The sequence below is a fragment of the Stigmatopora argus genome, chromosome 17 (assembly GCF_051989625.1).
Source record: "Stigmatopora argus isolate UIUO_Sarg chromosome 17, RoL_Sarg_1.0, whole genome shotgun sequence".
Taxonomy (NCBI): Eukaryota; Metazoa; Chordata; class Actinopteri; order Syngnathiformes; family Syngnathidae; genus Stigmatopora; species Stigmatopora argus.
In genome coordinates, this window is record NC_135403.1 from 7,944,150 (window position 1) to 7,968,782 (window position 24,633).

Sequence of the window (24,633 nt, forward strand, 5' to 3'; positions counted from 1 at the left end):
AATGAAGCCACACTCCACCAGCTTTGTACTGAGGTGGTGATGCACAGATAGACACAGACGCGTATACACAGATTAAAATGAAGGGGACCTTACGGACCATCCATCATGCTTTTGGAGGTCAATGAAGGCTATCCCATAGATTTCTACTAAGGTTAATTAATGTAAGTGGAGTCTGCCTGTAGGGTGGTTGCAGATATGCGTTTTAATCTTCGTTTTTCTTTAAAACAGAGGAGCTGCAGGCATTCTCCAAATGTTGCCTCTGAGTATGTGATGAGTGCATTATACAAAAAAAAATCCGAACGGATGCCTTCATATTTACATTTTTAAATCTGCCTAATAATTGGTTGCACTGGTTCTCTCCAAGAAAAAAATAAAACAGGCTTGTTATCTCGTTTGCCAACTCGGATTATTCTTTTACTCCATCTACATTATTTTTTTTGATCAGATAAATAGTGTGTAAATTGTGTAAATTAAGTATACCATGGTTTGGATGGTACAGCATCAAAACTAACGCATCAAATTAGAAAGTCTTGGGCATCCCAGAGATTCTAAAGATGCCGGAGTCTAAGTTAAGTGTTGTAATTAGATGTTATTCTTTATCTTTGGAAACTGCATTTGCCCAAAATAAATCCTTGAACTTTATCACTTAAATTTAGTGCAATAGTAAGATGCAAGGTTTCGCTTCTACCAACCTGTTTTGAAGATCTCATATCGTATGGAGAAACCTGCTCCATGAGTCTCGTAGTCAGAGACAAACTTGATGAACAGCTGGTTTCCAGATGACACGACGGGAGAGGGGGCTATCTTTCCACAGTACTTGCCAACCAGCTGACCACTTTCGTCCAACCCATCTCGAACTTCCACGTAGTCATACCTGAGTGAAGAGAAGAGCATCAGTGTAATAGGTAATTTATCCATAATTGCATAGAAATGGAAGATATTTTCAAACATATTTTGTTGGAAAAGCACAGGGATGAGGATGAGGGTGTATCTGTATCATAATATAATTCCACTATACTCAACACACCAACTCAAACACTGTTGATGTACATTTTCTTCTGTGTGCACTGAACCTGAGGAGCAGGTGCAAAATCTATTAAATACCCACACACGCAAAAAAATTACATGCCGATGGAATTTAGATCTCCAACACCAGAGGGGAAACAGCAGACTAATTGAGTCAGAACTGGATTTAGAGGCAGATAAGCTTTGAAATAGGACTCTGGGAAAAGGAGACATGATGCATAGAGACACACTATGAGGTATGTAGATGTTGGCCGAGATCATTGAGGGTGGTCCAAACAGCCTCAGGTTAATAATATGCGCATGCCGGTTATTATCCTTGGCAGATAAATTTTAATTGAATAGTCAGTTGGGGTAGGCTCAAGCACTCCCATGACCAATGTGAATAGAAGTGATATAGACAATAGATCAGTGGAAGTCACAAATTGTTACTAGAGAATTACTCTATTACTGCATCATTGTTACCAGGTCTAACTTGACATTTAAATCGGACGAAAAGATTGTAAATCTAAGGCTAGGACTACAAACAAAATGATAGGTTTGGCTGCCAAAATGCTCTTTATAAATATGCACCTTCTGGGCACAGGGACTTGTTTTCATACGTATGCTTAATCCCAAATTACTGTCAAAATATTTGGTCTCTTCTATGATTGCGGATTTACCTAGATGAAAGGGAAAAAAATGGATCATGTTCATAGCTCTGTTTAAAATAATTCCCTTAAGTGGGACCAAACTTGTATCTACTTGTACTTGTTTTGCGTCCTTTTCTGTGAAACTATTTCACAGATGATCAGGTTAAGATTTAGCGATTCAGTGACAATTTTTGGGTTCATTTCACAATTCCGATATGGAATATTATGACAAAGTAGGAAGGGCTGATTTTCCTTCATTCGTCTTCCGTACTGCTTATCCCATCTTTCCGATAGGAGACTCAGTACACCCTGTACTGGTTGCCTGCCAATCACTGCATTTATTTAAAGAAAATGGGCACTGCACCATTTATAAGCAGTGGTGTACAATTTGTCTAGTAAGCAACCAATAAGGATCCAAAGTAAATCTTTAAACCTGCATATACTGTTATTCCCTCACTTGCTCTTCTCTTATTGTTACTCCTTTAGGGCGATTTTAGAGCCAACAAGATATGAGACCTATTTTCGTTTTTTCGAAGACATTGAGTATTTTTTTTGTTTCCCGTTTCCTCCTTTACAACTTCTGCTCATTCTTTGTTTCCCTCCTAGCTGTGGGAACGGCTTTGCCCGAGCAACTTTAACAAGCGCTATTTTGTTTCAGCTTCTTTATCAAGTCCAATGCAATAAAACGATTACCAGATTCACATGGCATTTACAAAGTTATTCTCCCTATAATGCGATTTAATGTTTAGGGAGTTTCTCTTTAAAGGATCCCTTGAACTAAAATAATTGTTTTTGGTTAGTGATGCCTATTAGATAAGCTTTATTTCCGTGACAAGTTTAATTACGCGTTGCTGGTTTGATTGATCCCACTAATGTATTTTTCTGAATCAAACACAATTTAAAAAAAAATTAAAAATCATAATTGGTTTCCATAGATTTTTGTCTGTATTCGAAATAAATGGACCAATAATAAATGGTTAGATGTTTTTTAATACAATTTTTTTCTGAATGAGACATTACATAGATACGCAATGTTTTTTTTTATATTAACAGCTTTAAAAGGTCTCGTTCACTGACCAAATTAGCTCCTCACACCTTCAGGAATAGTTTATTGCATTTTTAATCTTTCATCAACAGCTCAGATGGTGCTTAGAAGGGTGACACAATGGTGTCTGTATGATATGCCAAAATAGCTTCATTGGGTCTTGATGAGTCTCAGCCAGACCTCCAGTATTTCTGCGTTAGACTCCATACTCTGTGTAAATCATTTACACTCTTATCATCTGGAAGATATTATGTTGAAATTGCTTCAGGGGGGCAATTTAACGCTTCTAAAAAGCTTCTCCTGTCTATTCTAGTGCCGTTTACACCTGCAAGGATTTATTTCAAAACCTGAGTCTTCGGAAATGACAGAGGTCATGTATTAATCTCATCCATAATGATTAAGCAAACATAGCCTGAATTTAACTCCCAAAAGGCCCCTCAGTTTCAGGGTTAGCATGTCGTCGATACCCCAACCTGTCAAGTTTAAGTAAAATTTTTGTCTTTGAGGTGTCACGTAGCATCATATCACTGTGCTGAACGTTGCGCATATAACTGGCGACAATATGATTAAGATAAACGCAGCGCCTATTTATTTGTCTTGTCTGCTCTGGAGCTGCACATATACACACACAGTGTTAATAGTGAAAATGGTTTGTCAATCCAACGGGGAAATTAAAATGAAAAAAAGCGGGGTGTTCAGAGGGGAAAAGGGGTGAAAGTAATTCTGTACAACCTTCGCTTCACCGACTCAAATGTATTAGCCTGCCTCTTTCTCCAGGCACATGGAGAAAGCAATTGGCTTGCAGTCGACAAGAACATTAGGAGATTCTCGCAAAGGCTAAAAGAAGGCAACAAACCATCAGCCTGACAATCTAACAGTTATATTGCCTGCAGTCAGAGTCTGACTACAAATATTAAATGTCCATATGAGGCTAGATTTCTTAATCAGGCCCCGACAAAGCTGAAACATTTTGGACCCCCCCAAAGACTCTGTTTTGGAGTATATTGTGTCTGTGCCATTTGTCTTTCTGTAGCTGTCCTTAAATAAAAACTGCCTTATGGAATCTTGTTACCTACAACATGCTCAAACATCTCAGGGTAACACGAGGGCCGAAGAGCCATTACAACTGATTTGCAGGTCTGAAGGCCCCAGCAGACTTGAAGAGGAAAATTAGCTTTTGTCAGCTGTCAGGAAAGTTGGGCCAACAAGCTCGCAAACTGTCACTCGGGGCACCGACACAACACCATTAACGTTCGTACAAAATGATTGTTGGTGCTTTTTTCCTGTTTGAATCCGGATTTAAATAAAATGGTCTTTCTCGCTTACTTCCCCTTCCGTGTTATTCTGCTTCATACATGAAATTCATTAGCTTTCATGCAAATAACAAGATCTATTCCATACCCTAAATGCTTGAAGAAAATAATTCTAATGTCTAATTTCATCAATGTGTTATAAAACATACCTTAAGCTACTTTGAAATGGTGCATCAAATGATTTCATATGACTTTTTTTTGAAGACATTTAGCACAAATTTACTATTTCATGACAATACCATCTATTATAGATTTTTTAAAAAGCACTGTTGTGAGCCTACATCACAATCTGCTCCCCAAATCAATGTTGAAGTGTCTGAATGTGGCAAGCACAGCAGCATAAAACACCCACCAATCAGAGATGATGTGCTTTCAGAAGTGGTTCCTTGTCAATGTGGGAAGAAGGGCGTGATTACTCCGCTCACCGCGCCATTGCCACAGGGATGCTTGGGAAGATAGCGAATGAGAGAAAATTCTCCGCCCTCCAAAGCCCAGCTGTACCCATCAATCGGGTCTCTTTGGCATGAACACCCCCAACATGGCCACACTCAGTTGGGACACAATTTTAGCTGCCAATGTTTCTGGTTTTATGGCCTATGCATACTTCTCAACAGCAATTATCACTGATGGATGTTGCCATCTTGGATCTTTTAGTTTTCCATTAATTCTAGCGTTCTGTAGATGACAACAATCATGTTAATGAAAGCGGCTATTTAAACTCCATTATTGTATGATGAGCAAACATGAAAACATTAGGTGAGAATGCGATTAAATGCTGCATTGCTGATGACAAGTTTGCTCAAAGAAAGAAAGCGCAATCTAGAGGAAAAGAGAGAGAGAGAAAGAAACAAAATGAAAGAACAGAAGAAAGAAATGGAGATAGTGCTCGCTCATTTCTGTGGCCCATTACATGCAGGAATAGCTATCATTTGTCCCACCTTGACATTTGAAAGGATCTCTGATTGCAAAGAAGAGAGAAGCAGGCAGAGGTGAGCAAAGCGAGAGTTCTCCTTAGGGGTCGGTGCCAGATCATCTGCCATTGCCAAAGCAATGAGAGGTCAAGGGTAAAAAAAACAGGGCATGGAGGGCGTGAAATGGCACAGGGAGGCAAATATATCCCGTTTCTATATGAAATGGCTTTCTTTACAAACATAAAAACAAAAAAAGAAAATCACCAACTACATACAAACGCATTAAGATTATTTAGACTAGTTTTATGATCACACTTCAAAGGGAAAATTTCATTCCTAGTGGAGCGATGCAGGATTATCATTCAAATCAAACAAATGTGGAGGTGTCGGATAGATGTAAACTGCATTCTAGGTTGTGCATGCTTCAAAAAAAGAAGCACCGTACACAACTTAAATGAACCCTGTAATCTACTTTGAAAAAGAAATCCCGGGAGATAAGAAAAAGTAACTGATATGCAGATTGGATGATCCATCTGAGACTTTTCTGCGAGCAGAACTGGGCGGTAATGAGCAACAAGGACTGGAGTGTATGACATTCAAAGTGGGCAGGAGATGTGGCAGAAGAGGCGAGGATGGGGAGGAGTCGGGTTGAAACTGAGGTCAAGCTGAGGTAAAAGCTGTTGGGTGCTGTTTAAATCGTCTCTGATGGTCACAATGGACAGGAAAGAGTTGTGTTATGGGTGGGTTTTGGTCTGTTAGAAGAATGATTATTTATCTGGCAGCCATTGAAAAAGTACAAAGGCATAGCTTGAGAAGAAGGAAAGATAACATTGATAAATAAATAATAACATCTTTAGAAATCCAAATTGCACCTGGAAGGAAGTAACAAAAAAAAAAACCTGCATTCTTTGCTGTGTTAGGTTGCTACTTAATGGCCCGTTTAGTTTAGATGGCTTTTCTATAAAAGACACTGTTCGTTTAAGCTTTGTTTCTAATGCATTGCATTTGAATGTTAGACAATATTGATCCAGCATTAACCATCCATATATATAAAAACCTAAAGTTACATAGCATTTTTTGTGGGTCAACAGAGTGAACAATGCTCTTCGAACAAAGGATTATAAGGATCAAATGTCGCGGTTTGTGCACACTGCCAACTATTGAAAACATTCCATCTATCTTGAATTATTACCATCACTAGTCACACATTGAGATATCATCAGTGGAGTTCCTTTCTAAAGAGTGAGCATAACTAAGAGGAAAGAGCTGAAAAGGATAGAATCGCAAAAAGTATAACTTACAAAAATGTTGATTTCATGCTGCCATAAAAGCCCCCAATTCATCTTTATACGCTTCATAATTTGCTGTTTTTGAGGTTCATGAGCTGAAACAAAGTGTGTCTTCTTCGTAAAATGAGCAGCTACATGCCCAAAAAGAAAGAAAGAGGGGACAATGGTCGGCCGGGTGTCAAAGATCAGTCTCGGCATGTTGTTGTGTGACCGGGTCATTCGCTGGACACACAGCTACAAGTGGAGTAGATTGTGGTCAGACCCTGAGAAAATTACTCGCTCTGAATTGTCCTCTGTATGGACAATCAACATCTACACATGGGCTTACACATACAATAACCTCATGGAGGAACAGGATATTCCTGGGTCTTAACAGGAAAAGGAGGGGGGGGAAAACAGCAGTAAAAATAAATGATGCATGTGGATGTTTAATCATTCGTAGCTAACTAATAATTGGACACTTTGAAATTTCAAATGGCAGATTTTTCATGTGGTAACCTTCGGTCAAGGTCACCAAATACGGTTCCAATGAGACCAATGAGGTCTGGAAGCACTCTAGTAGGTTACTCTTACTCTCGGGACAGATTTAAGGCTTTTAAAAATAATTAAAATGGAATAACATGTTAAGAAAGCTCTGGCTCGAAAAAAAAAGATGGTAAATAAGTGCTCATATATTAAATGTAGACAAGTTACCGTGTATGAAAAAAAAATACTGGAGTAGTTCTGCTCCTACCAGTTGAGAAACGTAGGAGAGTGAATTGCCCATTTTTAAAAATGTTTTTTTATGAATGCTTGGGAAGGTATTGGCTGTCAATCTGCTATGGAGACAATGCAGAAAAATCTTTCTCAGATGCTGACTTTACACACTAAGATGCACAGAACAATTACAGCTGTCCAACAAAAGATAGAAAGCTGTGAAAAAAACAGTGGCAGCAATGAAAAAGAAAGAGCCACTTAAGTGAGTGGAGATCAAGCAAAGAGCAAACAAAGCGAGAGATTGTGAGTGGCTCGAACTCAATCAGAGCGCAGCAGGCAAGCGCCCCATCAATCACTGTCTGCTTGTCCTGCGGCCGAATCACGCCACGTGGAGTGGTGGACAACCACCGGCAATTTGAAGCCTGCTGTGCGTAAACAGAGTTACCTAAAATGACCCTGGGGATCTGGGGGTCTAGGGCTTAACTTTCCACCTAGCAACTCTTTTCCACACAACAAACAAACTATAATTCACGCTGATGCCCTCTTGGGATCGTCTTGATTCTTTGAATAAAGCTTGTTGTCGTTGCGGAGACTTTTCTTGTGACCATAGTGGATTTGTTTAAGCTCTGGACCACAAACAGGGGACACGGGACCAGTACTACATCCATCAAAATCACGAATTGCAAATAAACGTAGATTAGTGAGCAAACAGAGGCAGGCAAGCCAGTTCCTCTTAAATATATTGAACTCCTTTGCCAATTCAACTCAAGAGCATGCGACCATTGCAATAAGGAATCTGCTGTTAATTGGCTTCCTTAAACAAAGATCTTTTTGAGTCTGTATTCGTTTTAGCTACCGCAACCAAGATGGCGCCGTTCAAGTGGCAGCTGGCGGCGGTAGCTCCGTCCACTCTTGCTCGTTTTGTGTTTTTGCTGCTTTTCTGTCTTAATGATTTAATTTGGTGATTCTTAATGATCCCATTTACTTTGATTTGCTTTGTACTTTGCGCTTTTGCTTTGTTGTTCTGTCTAATCACCCTCTGCTATTGTCACAATGAAATTTCCCGAATACGGGATGAATAAAGTTATCCAATCCAATCCAAATAAAAAGAAAATTCAAGTTACCACCATTAACCTAGACTGGTGATTTTTTTTCTTCCCAACAGTACCGTATTATATTCTTCTGCGCTAATCCTGTTCAGGTTTGTGGAGAATATGAGTACATGATGAAAGGCAGACAAAATATTTTGATTTCAATACAAAATAATTTTTACCATGATTTTCTAGTTACATGTCCTTTTGTAGTAACATGTCGAAGCAATTTAGAAAGCAACTTTTTTCCTCCGCGAAGAGACTTCTATGAAGCGAGGGCTGGATCGGTTTGGAGTATAAAATATATCTGGCTAGATGAAAGAGTAAGAAGAGAGGGGAGGGAAAAAAATCTGCAGCGTCCTGACATCTGAGCAACATTCCATCTCTTGCAAACATGAGCCTACACAACTCCGAACGTGAAGAACGACGAAAAAGGCGGATCTGAAATCCAGCAAGTTATTTATGAACACTTCCCCTTATTCCCTTCCTTTCCTCGTTTTCCTATATTCTTCGACTGCGAATTGCACTTCCCTCCTGCTGCGAGTTAGAGTGGCTCACCTCCCGCTTGTGGTCAGGTTGTGCATGAATCAAAGTGGTGACAGAGCAGTGGGGAGTATGGCAGATGCCACAGCCAGAAAGCTTTTCAATCAGGTTGCCCTTCCAAGTCTTAGGCAAGGTGAAACACTTCACCGGCAGATTAAAAAAAAAAAACACCCACGGTCATCCGCACTGCTGCATCATTTCTATCGCACGTGGAAGGGCCTGCTTTAATCCTGCTCATTAGGCCCAGAGTAACCTTTTTATGTTTAAAACTGACGAAGAGAGAGCGTACTGAGTGTGAAGGTCAATGGTGTTTCTGTATGCCGGGCTCTTCTCTCGCCTCTGGTTAATTGATAAGATTAACACGTAACATTCATAAGCAATGTGGCCTTTATTTGCCTGTAGTGACTTGTCTATCTTGTACTTGTGGTATTTTTTGCAATATCTAAAGTGGTTATTCAAGCTGAAGTTTCAACATGTTGATAAAATATGTTTGTAATAATTGTTGGGAAGCGCAAACAAGACATATTCAAAGAAGTGTGGACGTCCCGCCATTGTAATTCCAGATGCAATTTTATTTCCATTGTAATTCGCTGTATTGGTCTATTGGTGTGCAAAATAGCGGGTGCATAATTTGGGATGCTTTTCTCAAAGGTGGTCATTATGAGACCCGCTGTCAACCATCACAGTTTTATTCTGTCAATTGCAGCTCCACTTTGGACTGCCAGTGTGAATGCCATTCTCTCTGACAAGAAGTGAAAGATAACTCAATTCAGGAAAAAAAAAGCAATTACATCAGCATTGGTTGTCAATAATTGTCACAATTATCTATTAAAATATATAAGTTGTTTTGTTTTCCTAGCAACATTTTGTCAATTTACCTCAATATTTTAGGCAAACGGGGTTCCAAGCAATGAGGTATGGTCCATCCATCCTCATATTTTATTTAATTAAAATATATTTTCTGTTTATAAAGTGATTTCTAAATTTGAAGAAATGTTTTGTGTTAAATGTGGCCACCATGAGGAACAAAATACTCTTATGTTTCTATTTTTTTCCATGTAGCATTTGACCCATTTTAGTTGAAACAAAACAAAGGGCAATTACATCAGCATTGGTCTTCAATAATTGTCACAATTATCTATTAAAATGTGTAAGTTGTTTTGTTTTCCTAGCAACATTTTGTCAATTTACCTCATCCATCCTCATATTTTATTTAATTAACCGGTATGTTAGTTTTTTTCTGTTTGTAAAGCTAAATTTGAAGAAACATTTTGTGTTAAATGTGACAAAATACTTTTATCTAATTTTTAGCATGTAGCATTTGACCCATTTTAGTTGAAACAAAACAAAGGGCAGCAAAATAGGAGAGCACTACAAAAAAGGTTGAGATAGATAGCCTCAAGTTATGAATACAAAAAAACACTCAACCGTTGAGTGACCAGCAATTGCTTAATTAATCCATCTGTTATTGGCATACATTTGCAACAGAAATGTATAGGAAAACATATATAAAAATCACATAATACTCCTAAATTTAAGGCATAAAAAAACATTTTTATCGCCACCTCCATGACAATAGTTGATAAATGATCACATAGTCCACTGCCCCTCTCTGGTGGGATCGCAGGGGGAGTAGGAACGTTTGGAAGGAGGAGGCAGATATGCTTTCAGGCTTGCACAAAAAGTAACTACTATGCTGCTCCACCTCACCTCGCCATGGAGTCCCTCTGGTATTCAGGTGTAAAGGCAAATAGGAATTAGAGAGGAGATGGTCTAAAAAGACCCTTCTGTTCTTGACACTCACTTCCTATGAACAGGTGGCATTCTCTTTCAGGGGGATTTCAAATGCCATAGGAAAGACTAACAATAGATCTGGGGCACACAAATCCAATTCCCCTCCTCTTTCCTAAGCTTTGGAATACAAACCTGGTTAGTTATACCAGGAAGGGTCATGTTGTCTGCTGGAAAGGGGTCCACTGCAGAGAATGTTTGCCCTCCCAGCAGGCCGAGCGGCTCCACAGGGGCAACACGGCAGGAGATCGAGGTGGAAAGAGCTTGTTTTTTTCCCCTTCTTTTTTTCCAGGGGTCCCGTAGAGTAAAAGGAAGACTGAAATTCATCAGAGGAAAGAAATGCTTTCCACGCTTTGAGTTACAGGCACCTGATGGCATTTTTTTTGCAGACTTTTGAACCATGGCGAGGCAGGATGCTTTCATTTCTTCACCCGCACAAAAGGCTGCTTGAGAAGGCATTCTTCAAATAACTTGGCTTGCCGAGTACCACCCTGCCATATATCTAATCTCGCCCCCTTCTTCGTCTACTTCATTGACATTCTTTCAGAAAAGTCCAAGTCCTTAATCCCAGCCTGGATGGAAACAAATGCTCTAACAGACTGACTGACTCTCTGGCTCCGACCTATTTAACAAGACATGTTTTTTGCGAATAGTCAGCAAATCTGATGTTATCAATGATTCATAAGGACTGTCAGGATCATATGTATTGAAAGCTTCTTCTTCTCCATGAATCAGCAGGGGCAAGTGAGATGGTGAGAACAGCCTGCAGCTACAGATGGGCGATTGAAGCTTTCGCCTCAGTTTAACATTTGCGGATCTGTTTAACAGAATACACTGCAAAAAAAAAACACAACTCTCGGCTATTTTAATTCGCGGATCAATTGCTCTTTTGAGCGTGTTTGAACTATCTTTTTTTTTTTTGCTTAGCTGAACTGCTAGAAAAGTCAGACCTTGCAACATTTATAATCACAACATGCCGATTTGTTTATATAAAAATAGGTGTGTGATAAGCGATCTATTCGATTTAAGCATACCTTTTTCAACCAATTTAAGGGCGTGTTGACTTCAAATATTTGCCCGGACACAGGCTATGCCTCTGGCTCAGACTTCATTACCCGCAACGGTCGCCCCCTTTCAACTCTAGTCTGTGAAAGTCCACAACAGTGCGTGAAAGGTAAACACGTTCTGCATTCAGAATCGCAGGGCTCACTTAGTCGCCTTATCTTTGTGATGAAGTGTTTTCCTCCTCCTGCTCCTCCTCCTCAACTCAGGATCCACACCCGTGCACTTCCCCAAACAACCCTAACAAGGCTATCGTGCACACACAACAACACCAATGCGTCCAAAGTCCACTCTGTCTTTTTCCCCCTCCTTTTTACCGCCTCACTCTGAGTGCTTCTTGTTTGGTTTGCTGATAACAGCCATGTTGGGGAACATGTGGTGCATGTGTGTTCCATTTGCCCACTAATTAGATTGCAAAGGCTGTGCACTGAACCATATACTGTAGCGCCCCCCCACCCCAACACCATCACATCTCCTCCGCCTCCACCCACTTTGCCAGTCCATCAGATAAGAAGGCCATTCTGTCTCTCATCAATGTCCATTTTGCAAAGGCTGATTTAGCCAACAGAGTTGTGACACAAACTTTAAAAAAGCCCAACTAACTACGCAAAAGTGCTCAAAACAGCCCACCCACACGTGAGACAAAATATATGACTTGAAACTGGAAAAACCACCGAAGGGTGGCTGATACTTAAGTGAGAACATCACACAAGCTGGAAAGCAATGTGTGGTAAAAATGTAAGTCCCGTGGAAACAGCTCCATTAAAAAACCATTAAAAATGAAACATCAGTACATCTGGTTAAAAATAGACACATTTTGAGGTCAGGTTAGCCCGGCTTTCCAGTTTCATCATCTCTACATGGTTCATATGAGGTGTCACACAAATATCAATCAATTGTTTGTATTATCAGTGGAACGTCTGAGATGAGACGGTGGGATTTGGGCGAATTCTGATTGGACATGCTAAATAATAATAACGGAATTAGTCTTCCAGTGTCACCCTTATAATATTCAAGTGTGCATTTAAAATGAAAAACATATTTAAGTATAATTAAAACTGTAAAACAATAAAAACTCATCATCCCTGCCCTGCTGTGAACACTCCTTACTGAATCACATCGTTCTATCATAACAACTCCTCTATAAGTTATTATGTTTACCAGGAAAAAAAGAACATGCCCTCACATAACTCTAAGTGTCATATTTTTCCACAAATGTCACCCAAACGCCAAATGGCAAGGTTGTCCAATTTCAGGGCGGTCACTGACTTTATATGTACATAATTCTTAAAGAGCAGCTACAAAGGGGCCAAATGTTAATAAAAAAGAACATTCAACTAAATCACACTCAGTCTATAAAATCAGGAGCTGGAAATGAAAAAGCAGAGCTAAATCCGAGATGATTCGATGATGGCCCACTATATTTAAGATCCCACCCCCTTGTCATCCTGAAAAGCTGGCTTCCTTGAGCCCTCGCAGACTAGATAATTTTTCTCCCCCCTTCGTCTGTGTTGAGACACACAGGAAATTCATTCCTGGCTAATTTGATTAGCACCATCATTGTCGCAGGCGTCCCCCCCACTCCTCCTGTCTCTTCTTCACACACTCTCTTGGACAGTTTAATAGTCCCTCCGGTGCTGAAATATGACCCCAAGAAAAACCGGGGAGCATCCAGCCTTAGATGACACCGAACCATTAATCTAGGGAAACGGGGAAAGGCAGGCTAAAGTGGGGCTGAAATCCAGGATTTAAAATAAAAAGAAACCTGCAAACAGATACAGGAGCCATTCACGGAGGGACAAAGGGAGAGTGGGTCCAGGTTTTAGGGTGGAGTGGGCATACAGTAACAGGATCCAGCAAAGCCCTGTACTCTCTTGAGCCCTGCAGCGTAAACAAACAGCTGAGACAGAGGCTCCGAAACACACACACACACACACACACACAGTCATTGACAGACAATCTGACCAAGACAGTCTGCCTAGATCAGGCTCACCTCCAGGCACCCACACAATGACATAGACTCATCACATTAGTGTCTGTCTATGGTTTCATCTACTCAAACTATCAATCTGACAGCAAATTTACAGACTTCATTGAGTGGGACTGCTCACAACTTTCAGTTTGAGATCCATCTTTCATCTTCTTTTTTTGCAAGCCACCCTCCTCTCGCTTCCAAGCATCTCACTCCAACTTGCAACTACACAGTTTGAAATAAATAGGTATCAAGAATTGCTCTGCATGCATTTTGCGTCTGAGTCAGAGCTGCAAAAATCCCCTCGGGTAATGATGTCTGCTAAACTCTGACAACAACATTAAACTTGTATTAGTCCCAAGTCGTGTGACTCTCTACGGCACACAGAAAGAAAGCGAGGACATTCTACAACCACAGAGGCATTTCTTAGTGACCCACAGTGTGCCATGCGCGCTTGAGGTCACAATAAGCACAATCAATGACCGCTAGATGGCGCAGTTTAACGTGCAATATGTTCAAGAGGTTGGGGGGACAACAGAGATGTTTATACCTATATAAGGACACATGTCAAGCTATCTCCCTCAAAAGTTCAACTTATTCCTTGTTTTTTTTCTTCTCAACCTTCAACCAAGACTAATCAATTTTTATTATAATAAAGCAACATGCACACCCCATAACATTTCTAAGCATAGTGGTCACTTATACTCAATTTTTTTGAAATCTAGTTTTACACAACAGATTTCAGGGTGGGTAGGTTTCCTTTTTTCTGGAGGTCAGAATGATTTTGTCAGGCACTTACTTGCACTCCCGATCTTCGAGGTCAAAATGTGGATTGAAGTTGATGAGGATCCGCTGGTGGGGGCCAGGAGCCGAGATCACCCATGTACAGCGCTGGGAGGAGGTGTAAGACAGGGGGTACCCGGGAGAGGTGAGGTAGTTGGCATTTGAGATTCGGATGTTGCCTCCACATTTGTCTACAAAATATGAAATGACCACAATTGAGAATGAATTTAGCCAGTCAAAAGAACAAAAGAGTGAATGTAGCTGATTCCTGGTTCAGAGTTTAACCTTGAAACTCAGTGACGCTTTGTCAACAAATTACAACAAAACTTTGATTAAATAGATGGAATAAATTTAGCAATATTATACAATTTTAAGATATGTGAGGACACATCATTTCAAAGAGAAGGCTGAAATGTAAAAAAAAAAAATCATGTTTTGAATTTTTTTAGGAAAACGGAAAATGTTGACTTTTTAAAAAATGTATATATTCGGTATGAATTATGTGCCTGAATAGAGAACCTCATCCAAGATTAATGTGATCTGAATTAAGTATAAAACTATTTTAAAAACTAGAAATCTACACATTTGATGAAGTAATAATATTGTAATGCAATTGCCAAATTACAAAGCCAAATTATGAATTATAAGTGACTTTTGCTACAGTGGGAGTTTGTGACAGTTTGCTTGTAACTGATTAGTAAGGATTCATCTTAAAAAAACCAATACAAATCTTACATAGTTCATAAAATGGTTATTTCAATCAATATCAGATATCACTTACCGTTTTTAAAAGCCTTGACCACCAAGATGAATCCCATCCACAGGACAAAGACTAATCCACAACGCATCCTTATTTTGTCAGCTCCAAATTAAAATGAGCAAAAAAATCCCAGTTAAACTCATCCAGAAGCCTTGTGGCTGGAAAAAGCTGTCCTGTTTTATCTTGGCAATCGTCAAACCAAACAAACAAACAAAAGTCTCACTTATTTTAAAGCTTATAAATGTGATCTTCAGGTCGCTGGCATCCTGCCTCTCAGCTCCTGTTTCCTCTCGCATCAACGGACTGCGCTCTCCTCTGGAGCCCGGTGTTTTCCATATCCTCACCACGGAGCCAAGGTGCTCAATATAGTCAAAAGAAAAGAAAAGAAAAAGAATCACTCTTCTTGGGGGTCCTTTTTAGTCAAACAATGAGTTGGCAGGGAACAATCCACCAGCTGTGGAGAAAAGAAACACATTTTAGAAGGTGTCCGCATACAGTTGAAATTTGGCACAGAAGTTGGGAGCTTTGACAACTCAAAAGCGACTAAACCCTAGTTGAGCACTCTCATTAGACATGAGGGTCCTTAAATAATGAGTCCTCTTAACTACATGAGAGGTTGAGGTTGGCCCGCAACACATTGCAAAAGTGCCTTGCCAGAGTCATTCAACCTTTTCTGCGTAAAAGCGAAGCGGCGCTCTGACAAACAGAGCGCCAGTCGTCAATTATGTGACATGCCTCTCTCTTCCTGTCCTTTCTCACCCTACCATCTCCCCTTCTTTCTCTATTGTCCACCCTCTATTCACCCCTTGTTCTCATATAAAGGGGCATAAGACATTCACGAAAGATTGATGTCAATTCTCAACTAGACGTCATAATGCCAATGAATTTTGTTTGCTGATCACATATAGAATTCACATTTTAAAATATTTTAGACAGGAAACTGTGCTTGTTATCATACCGCTTTCTTATCATGAATGTATTTTTATTTTTAATCTTGTGCGGGAGATTTAGCACGCACCAGTTCTTATCAAGACGAAGTATTTGGGATCTTGTCCCATAGAACTGACACCAAAATAAACACTGAAATTCAAGCGGAATCAATTCAAGCATAAATGATAGAAGCAGAATTGTACTGGCATTTCACTCAAGGCTGCTTTTATAGGATCACGCTGCACAAATATGAACAAAGACGTCTTGTTTTCATTGTATACCTACATCTTTAATCCTGTGCACAATCTAACCACCAGTTTAACCACAACCCGTGATATTTTATATGAATGATATGAAACACTTTAAGGTTTATTTGATTAAAAAAAACACTTAAACTCAAGTCGGGAAGTTATCAGTCAGTTGTTCATTAAAAAACAATATTCATTGTTTAAGTTCTTGCCAGCATGCAGTAAGATTTATATATTCTGTGAGTAATTTAAAAAAAGGCAGGATTCACCTGTGCGCGTGCATCAAGTCCAGCCGCAGCTTTCGTCAGAACGCCAAATATTACAAAGTCTTCTTCAACATAATTCGAAATTACTTCAAATAGAATAAGCTCCTTTTTTGGGGGGGCAAAGCGCAAATCTTGACGAATTTCCTGATGTAAAAAAAAAAGACGCGCAGCCGATGCCCGAAGATTCCTCGCTGTCTTCCCCGCGTTCGTGCGCGCTTCCCCGGGCTTCTTATCGTTGGTCACTCGCACGTTTTTCCCACGTTTCAAGCCCACCCGAACACTACGAACCCACAAGTGTCCCTCCCCTTAGATCGAGACGATCGTTTTAAATAACATCAGGCGACTGGTAAATCCACCGCGGGGCAATTTGAACAAGTTTGTTCGCGTCCGCGTCTCGTGCGTGCGCCACGGCTGCCGCTGCTCCCACTGATGGAAAACGCCAAGGGTTTGATTGGAGTGCCTGCCAGCCTCCCTGACACGCCCCTTTTTATATTTTTTTTTACAAGGGATGAGTACGCGGACGCGCGTGGTCGTCGAGGTGCGCGCGCATGTGGGTGCGCGAGTTCACCCAGCTGTCTTTTCTCTTGGAACGGATATGCTTTTATTGAACTTCATCCGCTGACCCCCGAGTAGTTTGAAGGTCACAACTGAGGTGAATCTGCCATTTGGTTTGGCTCATTCGATCCATCTCGTAATTGTGGACAGTAGCTAAAAGCAAGTACTTGTCTGACTAAAATGGATATTTCTAATACAGTTGTATACCTGGCGGCCAGGAGGTTGAGTGGTTAGTGCGTCGGCCTCACAGTGGGGGACCTGGGTTCAAATCTAGGGCAGTCCACCTGTGCCGAGTTTGCATGTTCTACCTGGGCCTGTGTGGTTTTCCTCTGGGTGCTCTGGTTTCCTCCCGCATTCCAAAAAACAGGCATGGTAGGCTGATTGGACACTCTAAATTGCCCCTAGGTATGAGTGTGAGCATGAATGGTTGTTTGTCTTCTTGTGCCCTGCGATTGGCTGGCCACCAATTCAGGGTGTCCCCAGCCTGTGGCCCGAAGTCAGCTGGGATAGGCTCCAGCACCCCCGCGACCATAGTGAGGAGAAAAGTGTTTCCGAAAATGAGATGAGATGAGTTGTATACCTGTACTTATGAAATGAATTGGTTCCAGATGTGGTTTCGTAACTTGAATTTTTTTTGTAAGAGACGCCTTGTACATGTAAAACCCTTAATCCGTTCCAATACTACCATCTAAAACAGGGGTGTCAGACTCGGGTTGGTTCGCGGGCCGCGTTTACGTCAACTTGATTTCATGTGGGCCAGACTATTTTAGATATAATATTTAGATTTTTTTTTTTTTATAAACGGATTAAAAGAACTGGATTAAAAGCCCTGAATATTCAGTTTTTTTATAGATCTAAAGCAATGTTTATTTTAGCTTTTTTATATATATTTTTAGATTTTACAAAATGATTTTTGAACTAAAAACACAGAAAAAATGGATTAAAAAATTACAATTATTGATTTAAAAAGGGGAAAATCAGGAAATTTTATATACTATATACTCTTCATTTTAATTTGATCCTAAAACAGAAAGTCAGCACTCATGATTTACTTTCCCGGGCCACACAAAATGATGCGGCGGGCCAGATTTGGCCCCCGGGCCACCACTTTGACACATGTTATCTAAAGCCTTTCAAAATATAAAAGTACAGCAATTTGTGTATGAAATATGTGAGGAAAACATTCATTCATTCATTTTCTGAAACACCTATCCTCACAAGGGTCGCAGGGGGTGCTGGATCCTATCCCAGCTCATTATGGCACCAGCTGGGGGACACCCTGAATCAGTGGCCAGCCAATCGCAGGGCACATCGAGAGGGACAAGGCCAAATCCGGTGCTCGAGAGCCGGCCAGGCATGTTTTTGGAATGTGGGAGGAAACCTGAGTACCCGGAGAAAACCCACACAAGCCCAGGGACATCTTGCTTAAGCCAGACAGTGAGGACACACCTGGGATCAATTCCTCAACCCCAGAACTGACATCGACGCCCTAACCACTCATCCGCCGAGCCGCCACAGTTTTACCTGTATTTATGAAATTAATTGTTTCCAGAAGTGGTTTCATAACTTGTATTTTTTGTAGGAAAGAACATGTCTTAAGGCAGGGGCGCTCAAATTTTTGAGCCAACCTCCCGTGATCTACTTTGTTGTTAGGGTTAGAATTCATGGGTGGGCAAAGCAGTCCTGGAGGGCCACTGCAGGTGGGTGCAGCTTTTTGTTCCATAGACACTTTAACCAATGGGGGTTGTGCTGGAACGAAAACCACCTGAAAAATGTGACTAAAAGTTCCACTGAATGACTCAGTGAGTTTAATAACTGAACGTTGTGAGCCTGGTGGCCTGTAGGAGGCGTTACGCGGTGGAGAGAAGTCAGGGGTGTTTCAGTCTCAAGTACCGAGTGGACAGCTGGTTTCCAGACAAGTGCACTAAAGTGGAATAAAGTTGGTTGTCAGACATTAAGGACTGCATCCAGTGGGCAATTTAATCACACTCTACACAGGATAATGTGTTTCAGCAGCAATAATTCATGCACGCACTTTCTTGGAAGGTGAAATAATGATTGTGATACCTACTCATGGGTCCCTTAAGTAAAGCATTTTTGATCTAATACAAGTCAATTCTTTCGATTAAAAGCAGATAAAAGTAAAGTCATTTGTTGACGGTACACGGTCGATTGGTCGCCGGTCTTTTGGTCGCCGATCTTTTGGTCGCTGGTCTTTTGGTCGCCCGGAAGGTTATTGATAATTACCATTTAAATCGTTGCTCAAATTCCCTAAATACAAACTGCAAATTACTATTTAGTCATATTTAATGCCCTAGTAATTATTAGGCTAAAGAAAAGCTCCAAATTTCTCGGACTTTTATTGTTTTTTGTTGGAGAACTTGTTAAGACCCTGACTGACGTAGCTTCTTAAAGGGACAACGCATGTACATACAAACTCTTATACACTCACACGTCAGCTCAGTGAAACTGCTCATGGCCATTGTTGGCTTTTATTGATGCGTAGACCGTGTTGTTTTACCTTGTTTTGTCGCCGGTCCTTTGGTCGCCGGTCTTTTGGTCGCCCGTTGTCGCGCTCCGTGCGACCAATAGACCGTGACCAAAAGACCGGCGACCAAAATACGGCGATCAAAAGACCGGCGACCAATCGACCGCACACGATCCCATAGTGGTGGGTTCAAAATTAATATAAAAATGTATCAAGTAAAGCTACATAATAGCCTGAACAGAGTCAAAAAGAATATAATCTTTGCAAAAGCAGAGTGAAACCATAATGTATGCTGTTCGATTTAACAGCTTGACAGAACACATTTTATTAAGAAGTTTATATAGCAAGATCAGACTATTGTTGAAGTTAATTATATATATATTTTTTTTCCCAAAGAGAAAATGAGCGTCGTTTCCAATCTCGACTCTGGTAATTCTTTTTCTTTCTGATTATGCAAATGTTCAATTGGTGTTGGGCATCTCTATCAAAGGCAAAATAGCTTTGGTGTCCTCGGGATAAGAGAGAGAAAACGTGTATAGTCATTTCACAGAGGTGCCTGCCTGCCTGTGTCATCTGAAATGAGGGCTTGATTGTAGACGAACAATAAAAGAACCATTTAAAGGATTTGCTCTTTCTTATATTGCCCCAATAATCTTTTGTAGAGCAGGGTGAATAATTACTCCTGGTAAAAAAAGCAGACATTTTTATTGCCGCTGAAAGCGGAGGATTTGATTTCATTAGCTTTTCTTTTCCTTCAATGAAAACTCTTCAAGTTAAAGCTATTTGCCTCCGGAGGGAACATTCCAAGCTAAATTTCTGATTGAAAAATCTGTTTTTCGGAGTCCTATCGCAACAACCTGTTTGCAATTAAATACTTTAGGGCAATTTTGGATGAGAGGTTAGAAAAAGGTTTTGAATGGAAGGAAAACATTAATGTACTGCAGGAGCACTATTTAGAGCCAATGCCTCTTCCAAGGCCACTTATACAAATCTGTCCCACAGTTGGAATGGTTTTACCTTGGACTGTGCTCCACCTCTCTAGCATATTTTGTGAAAATTGCTCCAGTAGTCTGTGTGCAATTGAATAGAGCGACAAGCACTTGGACCTATGCCAGATGCAACATAAAATGTTTTGTTGCTATGTTAACTGTATCTTACACACACAAAAAAGAGACCTATAACAAGGCCCCTAAATAAGATGGTGTTCCACACACATACATTTTAAACATCTAAGCTGTGTATGTATTTTTTTTTCATTGTAGAGGTTTCTTACAAAGGAGGAAGAAAAATCATACTGTATATTTACTGCTTCTATAGTGTGCTAAATCCTCTAGATCACATGTGTCAAAGTGGCGGCCCGGGGGCCAAATCTGGCCATCCGCATTTTTTTGTGTGGCCCGGGAAAGTAAATCATGAGTGCCGACTTTCTGTTTTAGGATCAATTTAAAATGAAGAGTATAGATGCATATTAAATTTCCTGATTTCCCCTTTTTAAATCAATAATTCTAATTTTTTAATAACAATAATCAATTTTAATACCGTATTTTCACGACTATAAGGCGCACCACATTATAAGGCGCACCCTCAATGAATGACACATTTTCATTTTTGTTTTCATATATAAAGCACACTGGATTATAAGGCGCCCTGTCTATTTTGGAGAAAATTTAAGACTTTTAAGTGCGCCTTATAGTTGTGAAAATACGGTACGTTTCCGATAGAGTAGTGGCACATTTTCTTGACTTCTGTGAAATCAGCATAAATTCATTCCCCACTTAGTGACAATCTAAACGGGTCTACAAATCGCTGCCCTGCAAATGATGGCGTCTATGTCTCAATATTAGGCTGCTATGATCATATTCTATGTTGTTGTATGTAACGGTGCATTCACATCCATTGTTATAATATGCCCGAGAATGTCATACAATCATCTGTCTGCCATTCCGATATCAAACTATAAATGTACAAACATGTCTTTCAATTATATGACAGTTGTAAACGTCTATCTTTGACATCATACAAACTTAAGCTTCAGAGAGAAAGAGAGAGAGAGTGAAAAAAATTCTGTTCCAGACCGAGGGGACCTCATAGCTGGCTAAGAGTGTGCTGGTATTATTCCAAGGTATTACAAGCATGTATAGAGTGCAGCCAATAAACATGTTTAGACTTTTTCCACTATTACTGTAGTATTCTGGTCTGTTCTTCATGGCAAGCCATGTTAAAATACATTGATATGGTCTTAATTGTTGTTTAATGGTAGCCAAAGATGTGCTTTACATATTATTTGAAAGGGCTAACTAGGACAAACTTTAAAATTAGGCAATCTGGGATGTATATATTTAAAATGAGAATGCTAAATGCAAACATGGGTGCCAGTGAGCAACAACCAATGTCTACGCTGCTGATTCTTTTTCAGAAGGGTGGTATTTGTGGGCATCTGAGGGGGATGTGGGTTACTACGCAGAGATATTAAGCTCCAACTGGTACAAAGGCTTTTGTTTTCCGCTGAAACGTTTGCGCAAGGTGAACGCATCTAAGAGTGAATGAAATTAGCTGAATGAAGACTTTCTGATATTTAGACATATGGAAATTGTTAAGAAAAAAATAGGGTTGTTAGTTATCTAAGTGAAGGTGGGACATAAGAAAAAAGGGAGGGGTGTGGGGGAGTGAATGGAACAAAAACAAAGAAATGCCCTCATTGGTAGTAGACACATTTACAGTGACATTTAGCGAAGGAGGAAAGATGTATGAATAAATATGCATAATGTTGCCGGGAAGCACTGAGAGCTTCTCAGGGGTAGAAGGAGGGTGCGAGAGACTGCTCCTGAATTAATGATGAGGCAGTCGACTGTCAGTCTCGGGTGTGTGTGTGTGTGTGTGTGAGTTGAACATGTGACGCCATTTTGCTGCTGTGTGTGCATGTGTGCGAGCGGCCTAAATTCACACACTCTCAAACTCGCTCTTGCAGCACCCCAATTTCACATCACTGATGAAAATTAGCAAATCTTTGATACCTAATCAAGCAATCTTTTTTTTTTCTCACTTTGCAATTGTTTTTGATGCTTAATTGCATTTCTGGAAACAAAGCAAGGTCCTTCCTTGGGAAATCTATTTTTTTGATTGTGTGTTTTTTTTTAAAGATATTAAATTTGGGTCTTCATTTTTGACTTGAGATAATAAATGCATTACTACTCATCACCCCAGACACACACACACACTGGGAGATGATTGTGATGAAGGGGAGAGAGAGAGGTGTGGTCCAGGAGGGAACTGTCAGCCTGAAAAGCTATGTAGGTCAATGAAGAATTGCACAGGGATATTGCCTCCTCAGCTCACAGTATGGGAGCCTGATATGATTTCTGCTGAATCCATCTGACTTAAATGATGAGAGATTAGCCCTTTAAAATCTCCTTGGAGAATGACGACAAAAAAAGCCTGCTCCCGAGGGGGGAACAAAAATATATATTCTTCATGTGGACTTTTGTATATTATTCAGAGAGATCTGCTTAACATTGTCATTGCTTCTTCAGACGAATGATTTTTATATCTGTATTGTTCTGTATGATTTTCAGCTGAAAGTGTAGTGGGAACTGCCTTAGAAGTTGTACATCTTACAGTTGAACCATCAAAATAAAAAAAAAAGCCTGATTCAGTTAAAAAAAAGTTTAGTTGGATGTTAAAGCATAACGATAATGCGGATGATTAATAATACAAGGTATTATAAAAATTATCTGCTGCCGCAAGATATTTTGGTTCAAATTGTTAATATTTTTGGAATAATCCAATCAAAATGGGTAGAGAGTCATGCATCACAAGAAAAAAATATGGCAGAAGATGGTAATAAAAAAAAGAAAATCAGTTGTTCCTCCAATCACCCCCTTGAGTACTTTACTGCTAGTTTTAAAAGGTTTGCATTGTGCAAATACTTTAAAACAGGGTTAGAAAAAGATGATTTAAAATATAAATCAAAGCTTGGTATTAAAGTGACCCAAAGAAACACAGCAGGGACAATGAAGTCAACGAACTGGCCTCCAATCCACCCCACTAGACATCCTGCTTTGTTAAGTGACAGAAACTAACCCAACAGGTGGTAAACCAACCTCTCCCTCAGGCTTTTTTTACCTTGGCTGGACACTTGATAAAGCGAGTTTGAAATTGAGCCCGAAACAGCAGCAGCACAAGAGGCTAAAGTCCCGCAATTAAAAAGAGGAAATCCTAACAATGCCTCTGATGACCAAGATTGCCTGAAACAGTGAGACAGGCCACTGAGGAAGATGAGAAGCCGGGCATTGTATCAAAGGTTTGCTGGAGGGTTGGGAGCTACCTCACTCAGTTTGAGTGTGCTTGTGTGGGTGGCTATACAGTATGTGTGCTATCCCCAAACCTGAAATAAATCTGTCCAGAAGAGTGAAATCTACAATGAATGTTTTACCCTTAAATACCTGCTCTAAATGCATTGAAATGGTTGACTAGCTCGTAAAAAAATACATTGTAAGTTGGCCGTATTTTGATTTTTTTTGTGGGCGAGTTCACATTGAATGATTTTGCACACATTTTTTATTGTCTGGTTTGGTGTGGAATCATTTTTCAAATGTGATTCATGCAGTGGCGGGCCATCAGGGCCTTCAAGGCTTTCTCTGCTGGCCTAATAAATATCTGAATCATATATTATATTTTGTACATCATTACTTATTAAATCATTCCAAATTGTCTGTTAGCTTCCTTCCATTGATTTTCCCTCTGGTTGCTCTGCTTCCAGATGTGTGTTTTCATATTGAAGCATTTAACCAATCACATTTCAGCCATTATTTGTTGCCAGGGTCAGAAAACTAATAAACATGGTTTAGCCCGGTTTAACCTGTGCAGGCGGCAATACACCTTAAAATACAGTTTTTGAGAGCATAATAAAAGTACACTATTTGAAAAGACGTGCCCTTACTTCTCTGGTGTGGAAATTTTGGTGCAAAAATGCTTAGAAAAAAAATTCCCTCGCACAAAAATGTACTTTTGTCACAGTCTAGTACAATTGGTTTCGTCTGTAAGCTATTAAATGGGCAATTTAAGTCCAATTTCATTGGATTAAGTGCATTTATCTGCATGCTTGAGATTATGAAAAGACAGTTTCTTTTGCATCTGTCACAAGGTTCAACAGTCATGGGGCGACTGTAGACAAAAGTACATCTTCAAAAGTTACTGGACAAATAAGACTTGGACTTACATTATCCACAGACGGGA

General features: G+C 40.0%; 1 protein-coding gene across 3 annotated transcripts in view; it reads right to left on the minus strand.

The window, feature by feature from the left end:
* The window catches only part of nrp1a (neuropilin 1a), a 46,280-nt gene extending 29,490 nt beyond the window's left edge, over positions 1–16,790 (minus strand). For all 3 annotated transcript variants that reach the window (XM_077624194.1, XM_077624193.1, XM_077624192.1), the window contains exons 1-5: positions 16,359–16,790; positions 15,135–15,365; positions 14,933–15,013; positions 14,168–14,342; positions 693–874 (exon numbers count right to left, since the gene is read on the minus strand). In XM_077624194.1, the coding sequence (XP_077480320.1) occupies positions 693–874; positions 14,168–14,342; positions 14,933–15,013; positions 15,135–15,207 (511 nt within the window). In that variant the 5' untranslated portion in view covers positions 15,208–15,365; positions 16,359–16,790. The remainder of the gene's footprint in view (positions 1–692; positions 875–14,167; positions 14,343–14,932; positions 15,014–15,134; positions 15,366–16,358) is intronic.
* Between the last annotated feature and the right edge of the window lie 7,843 nt (positions 16,791–24,633).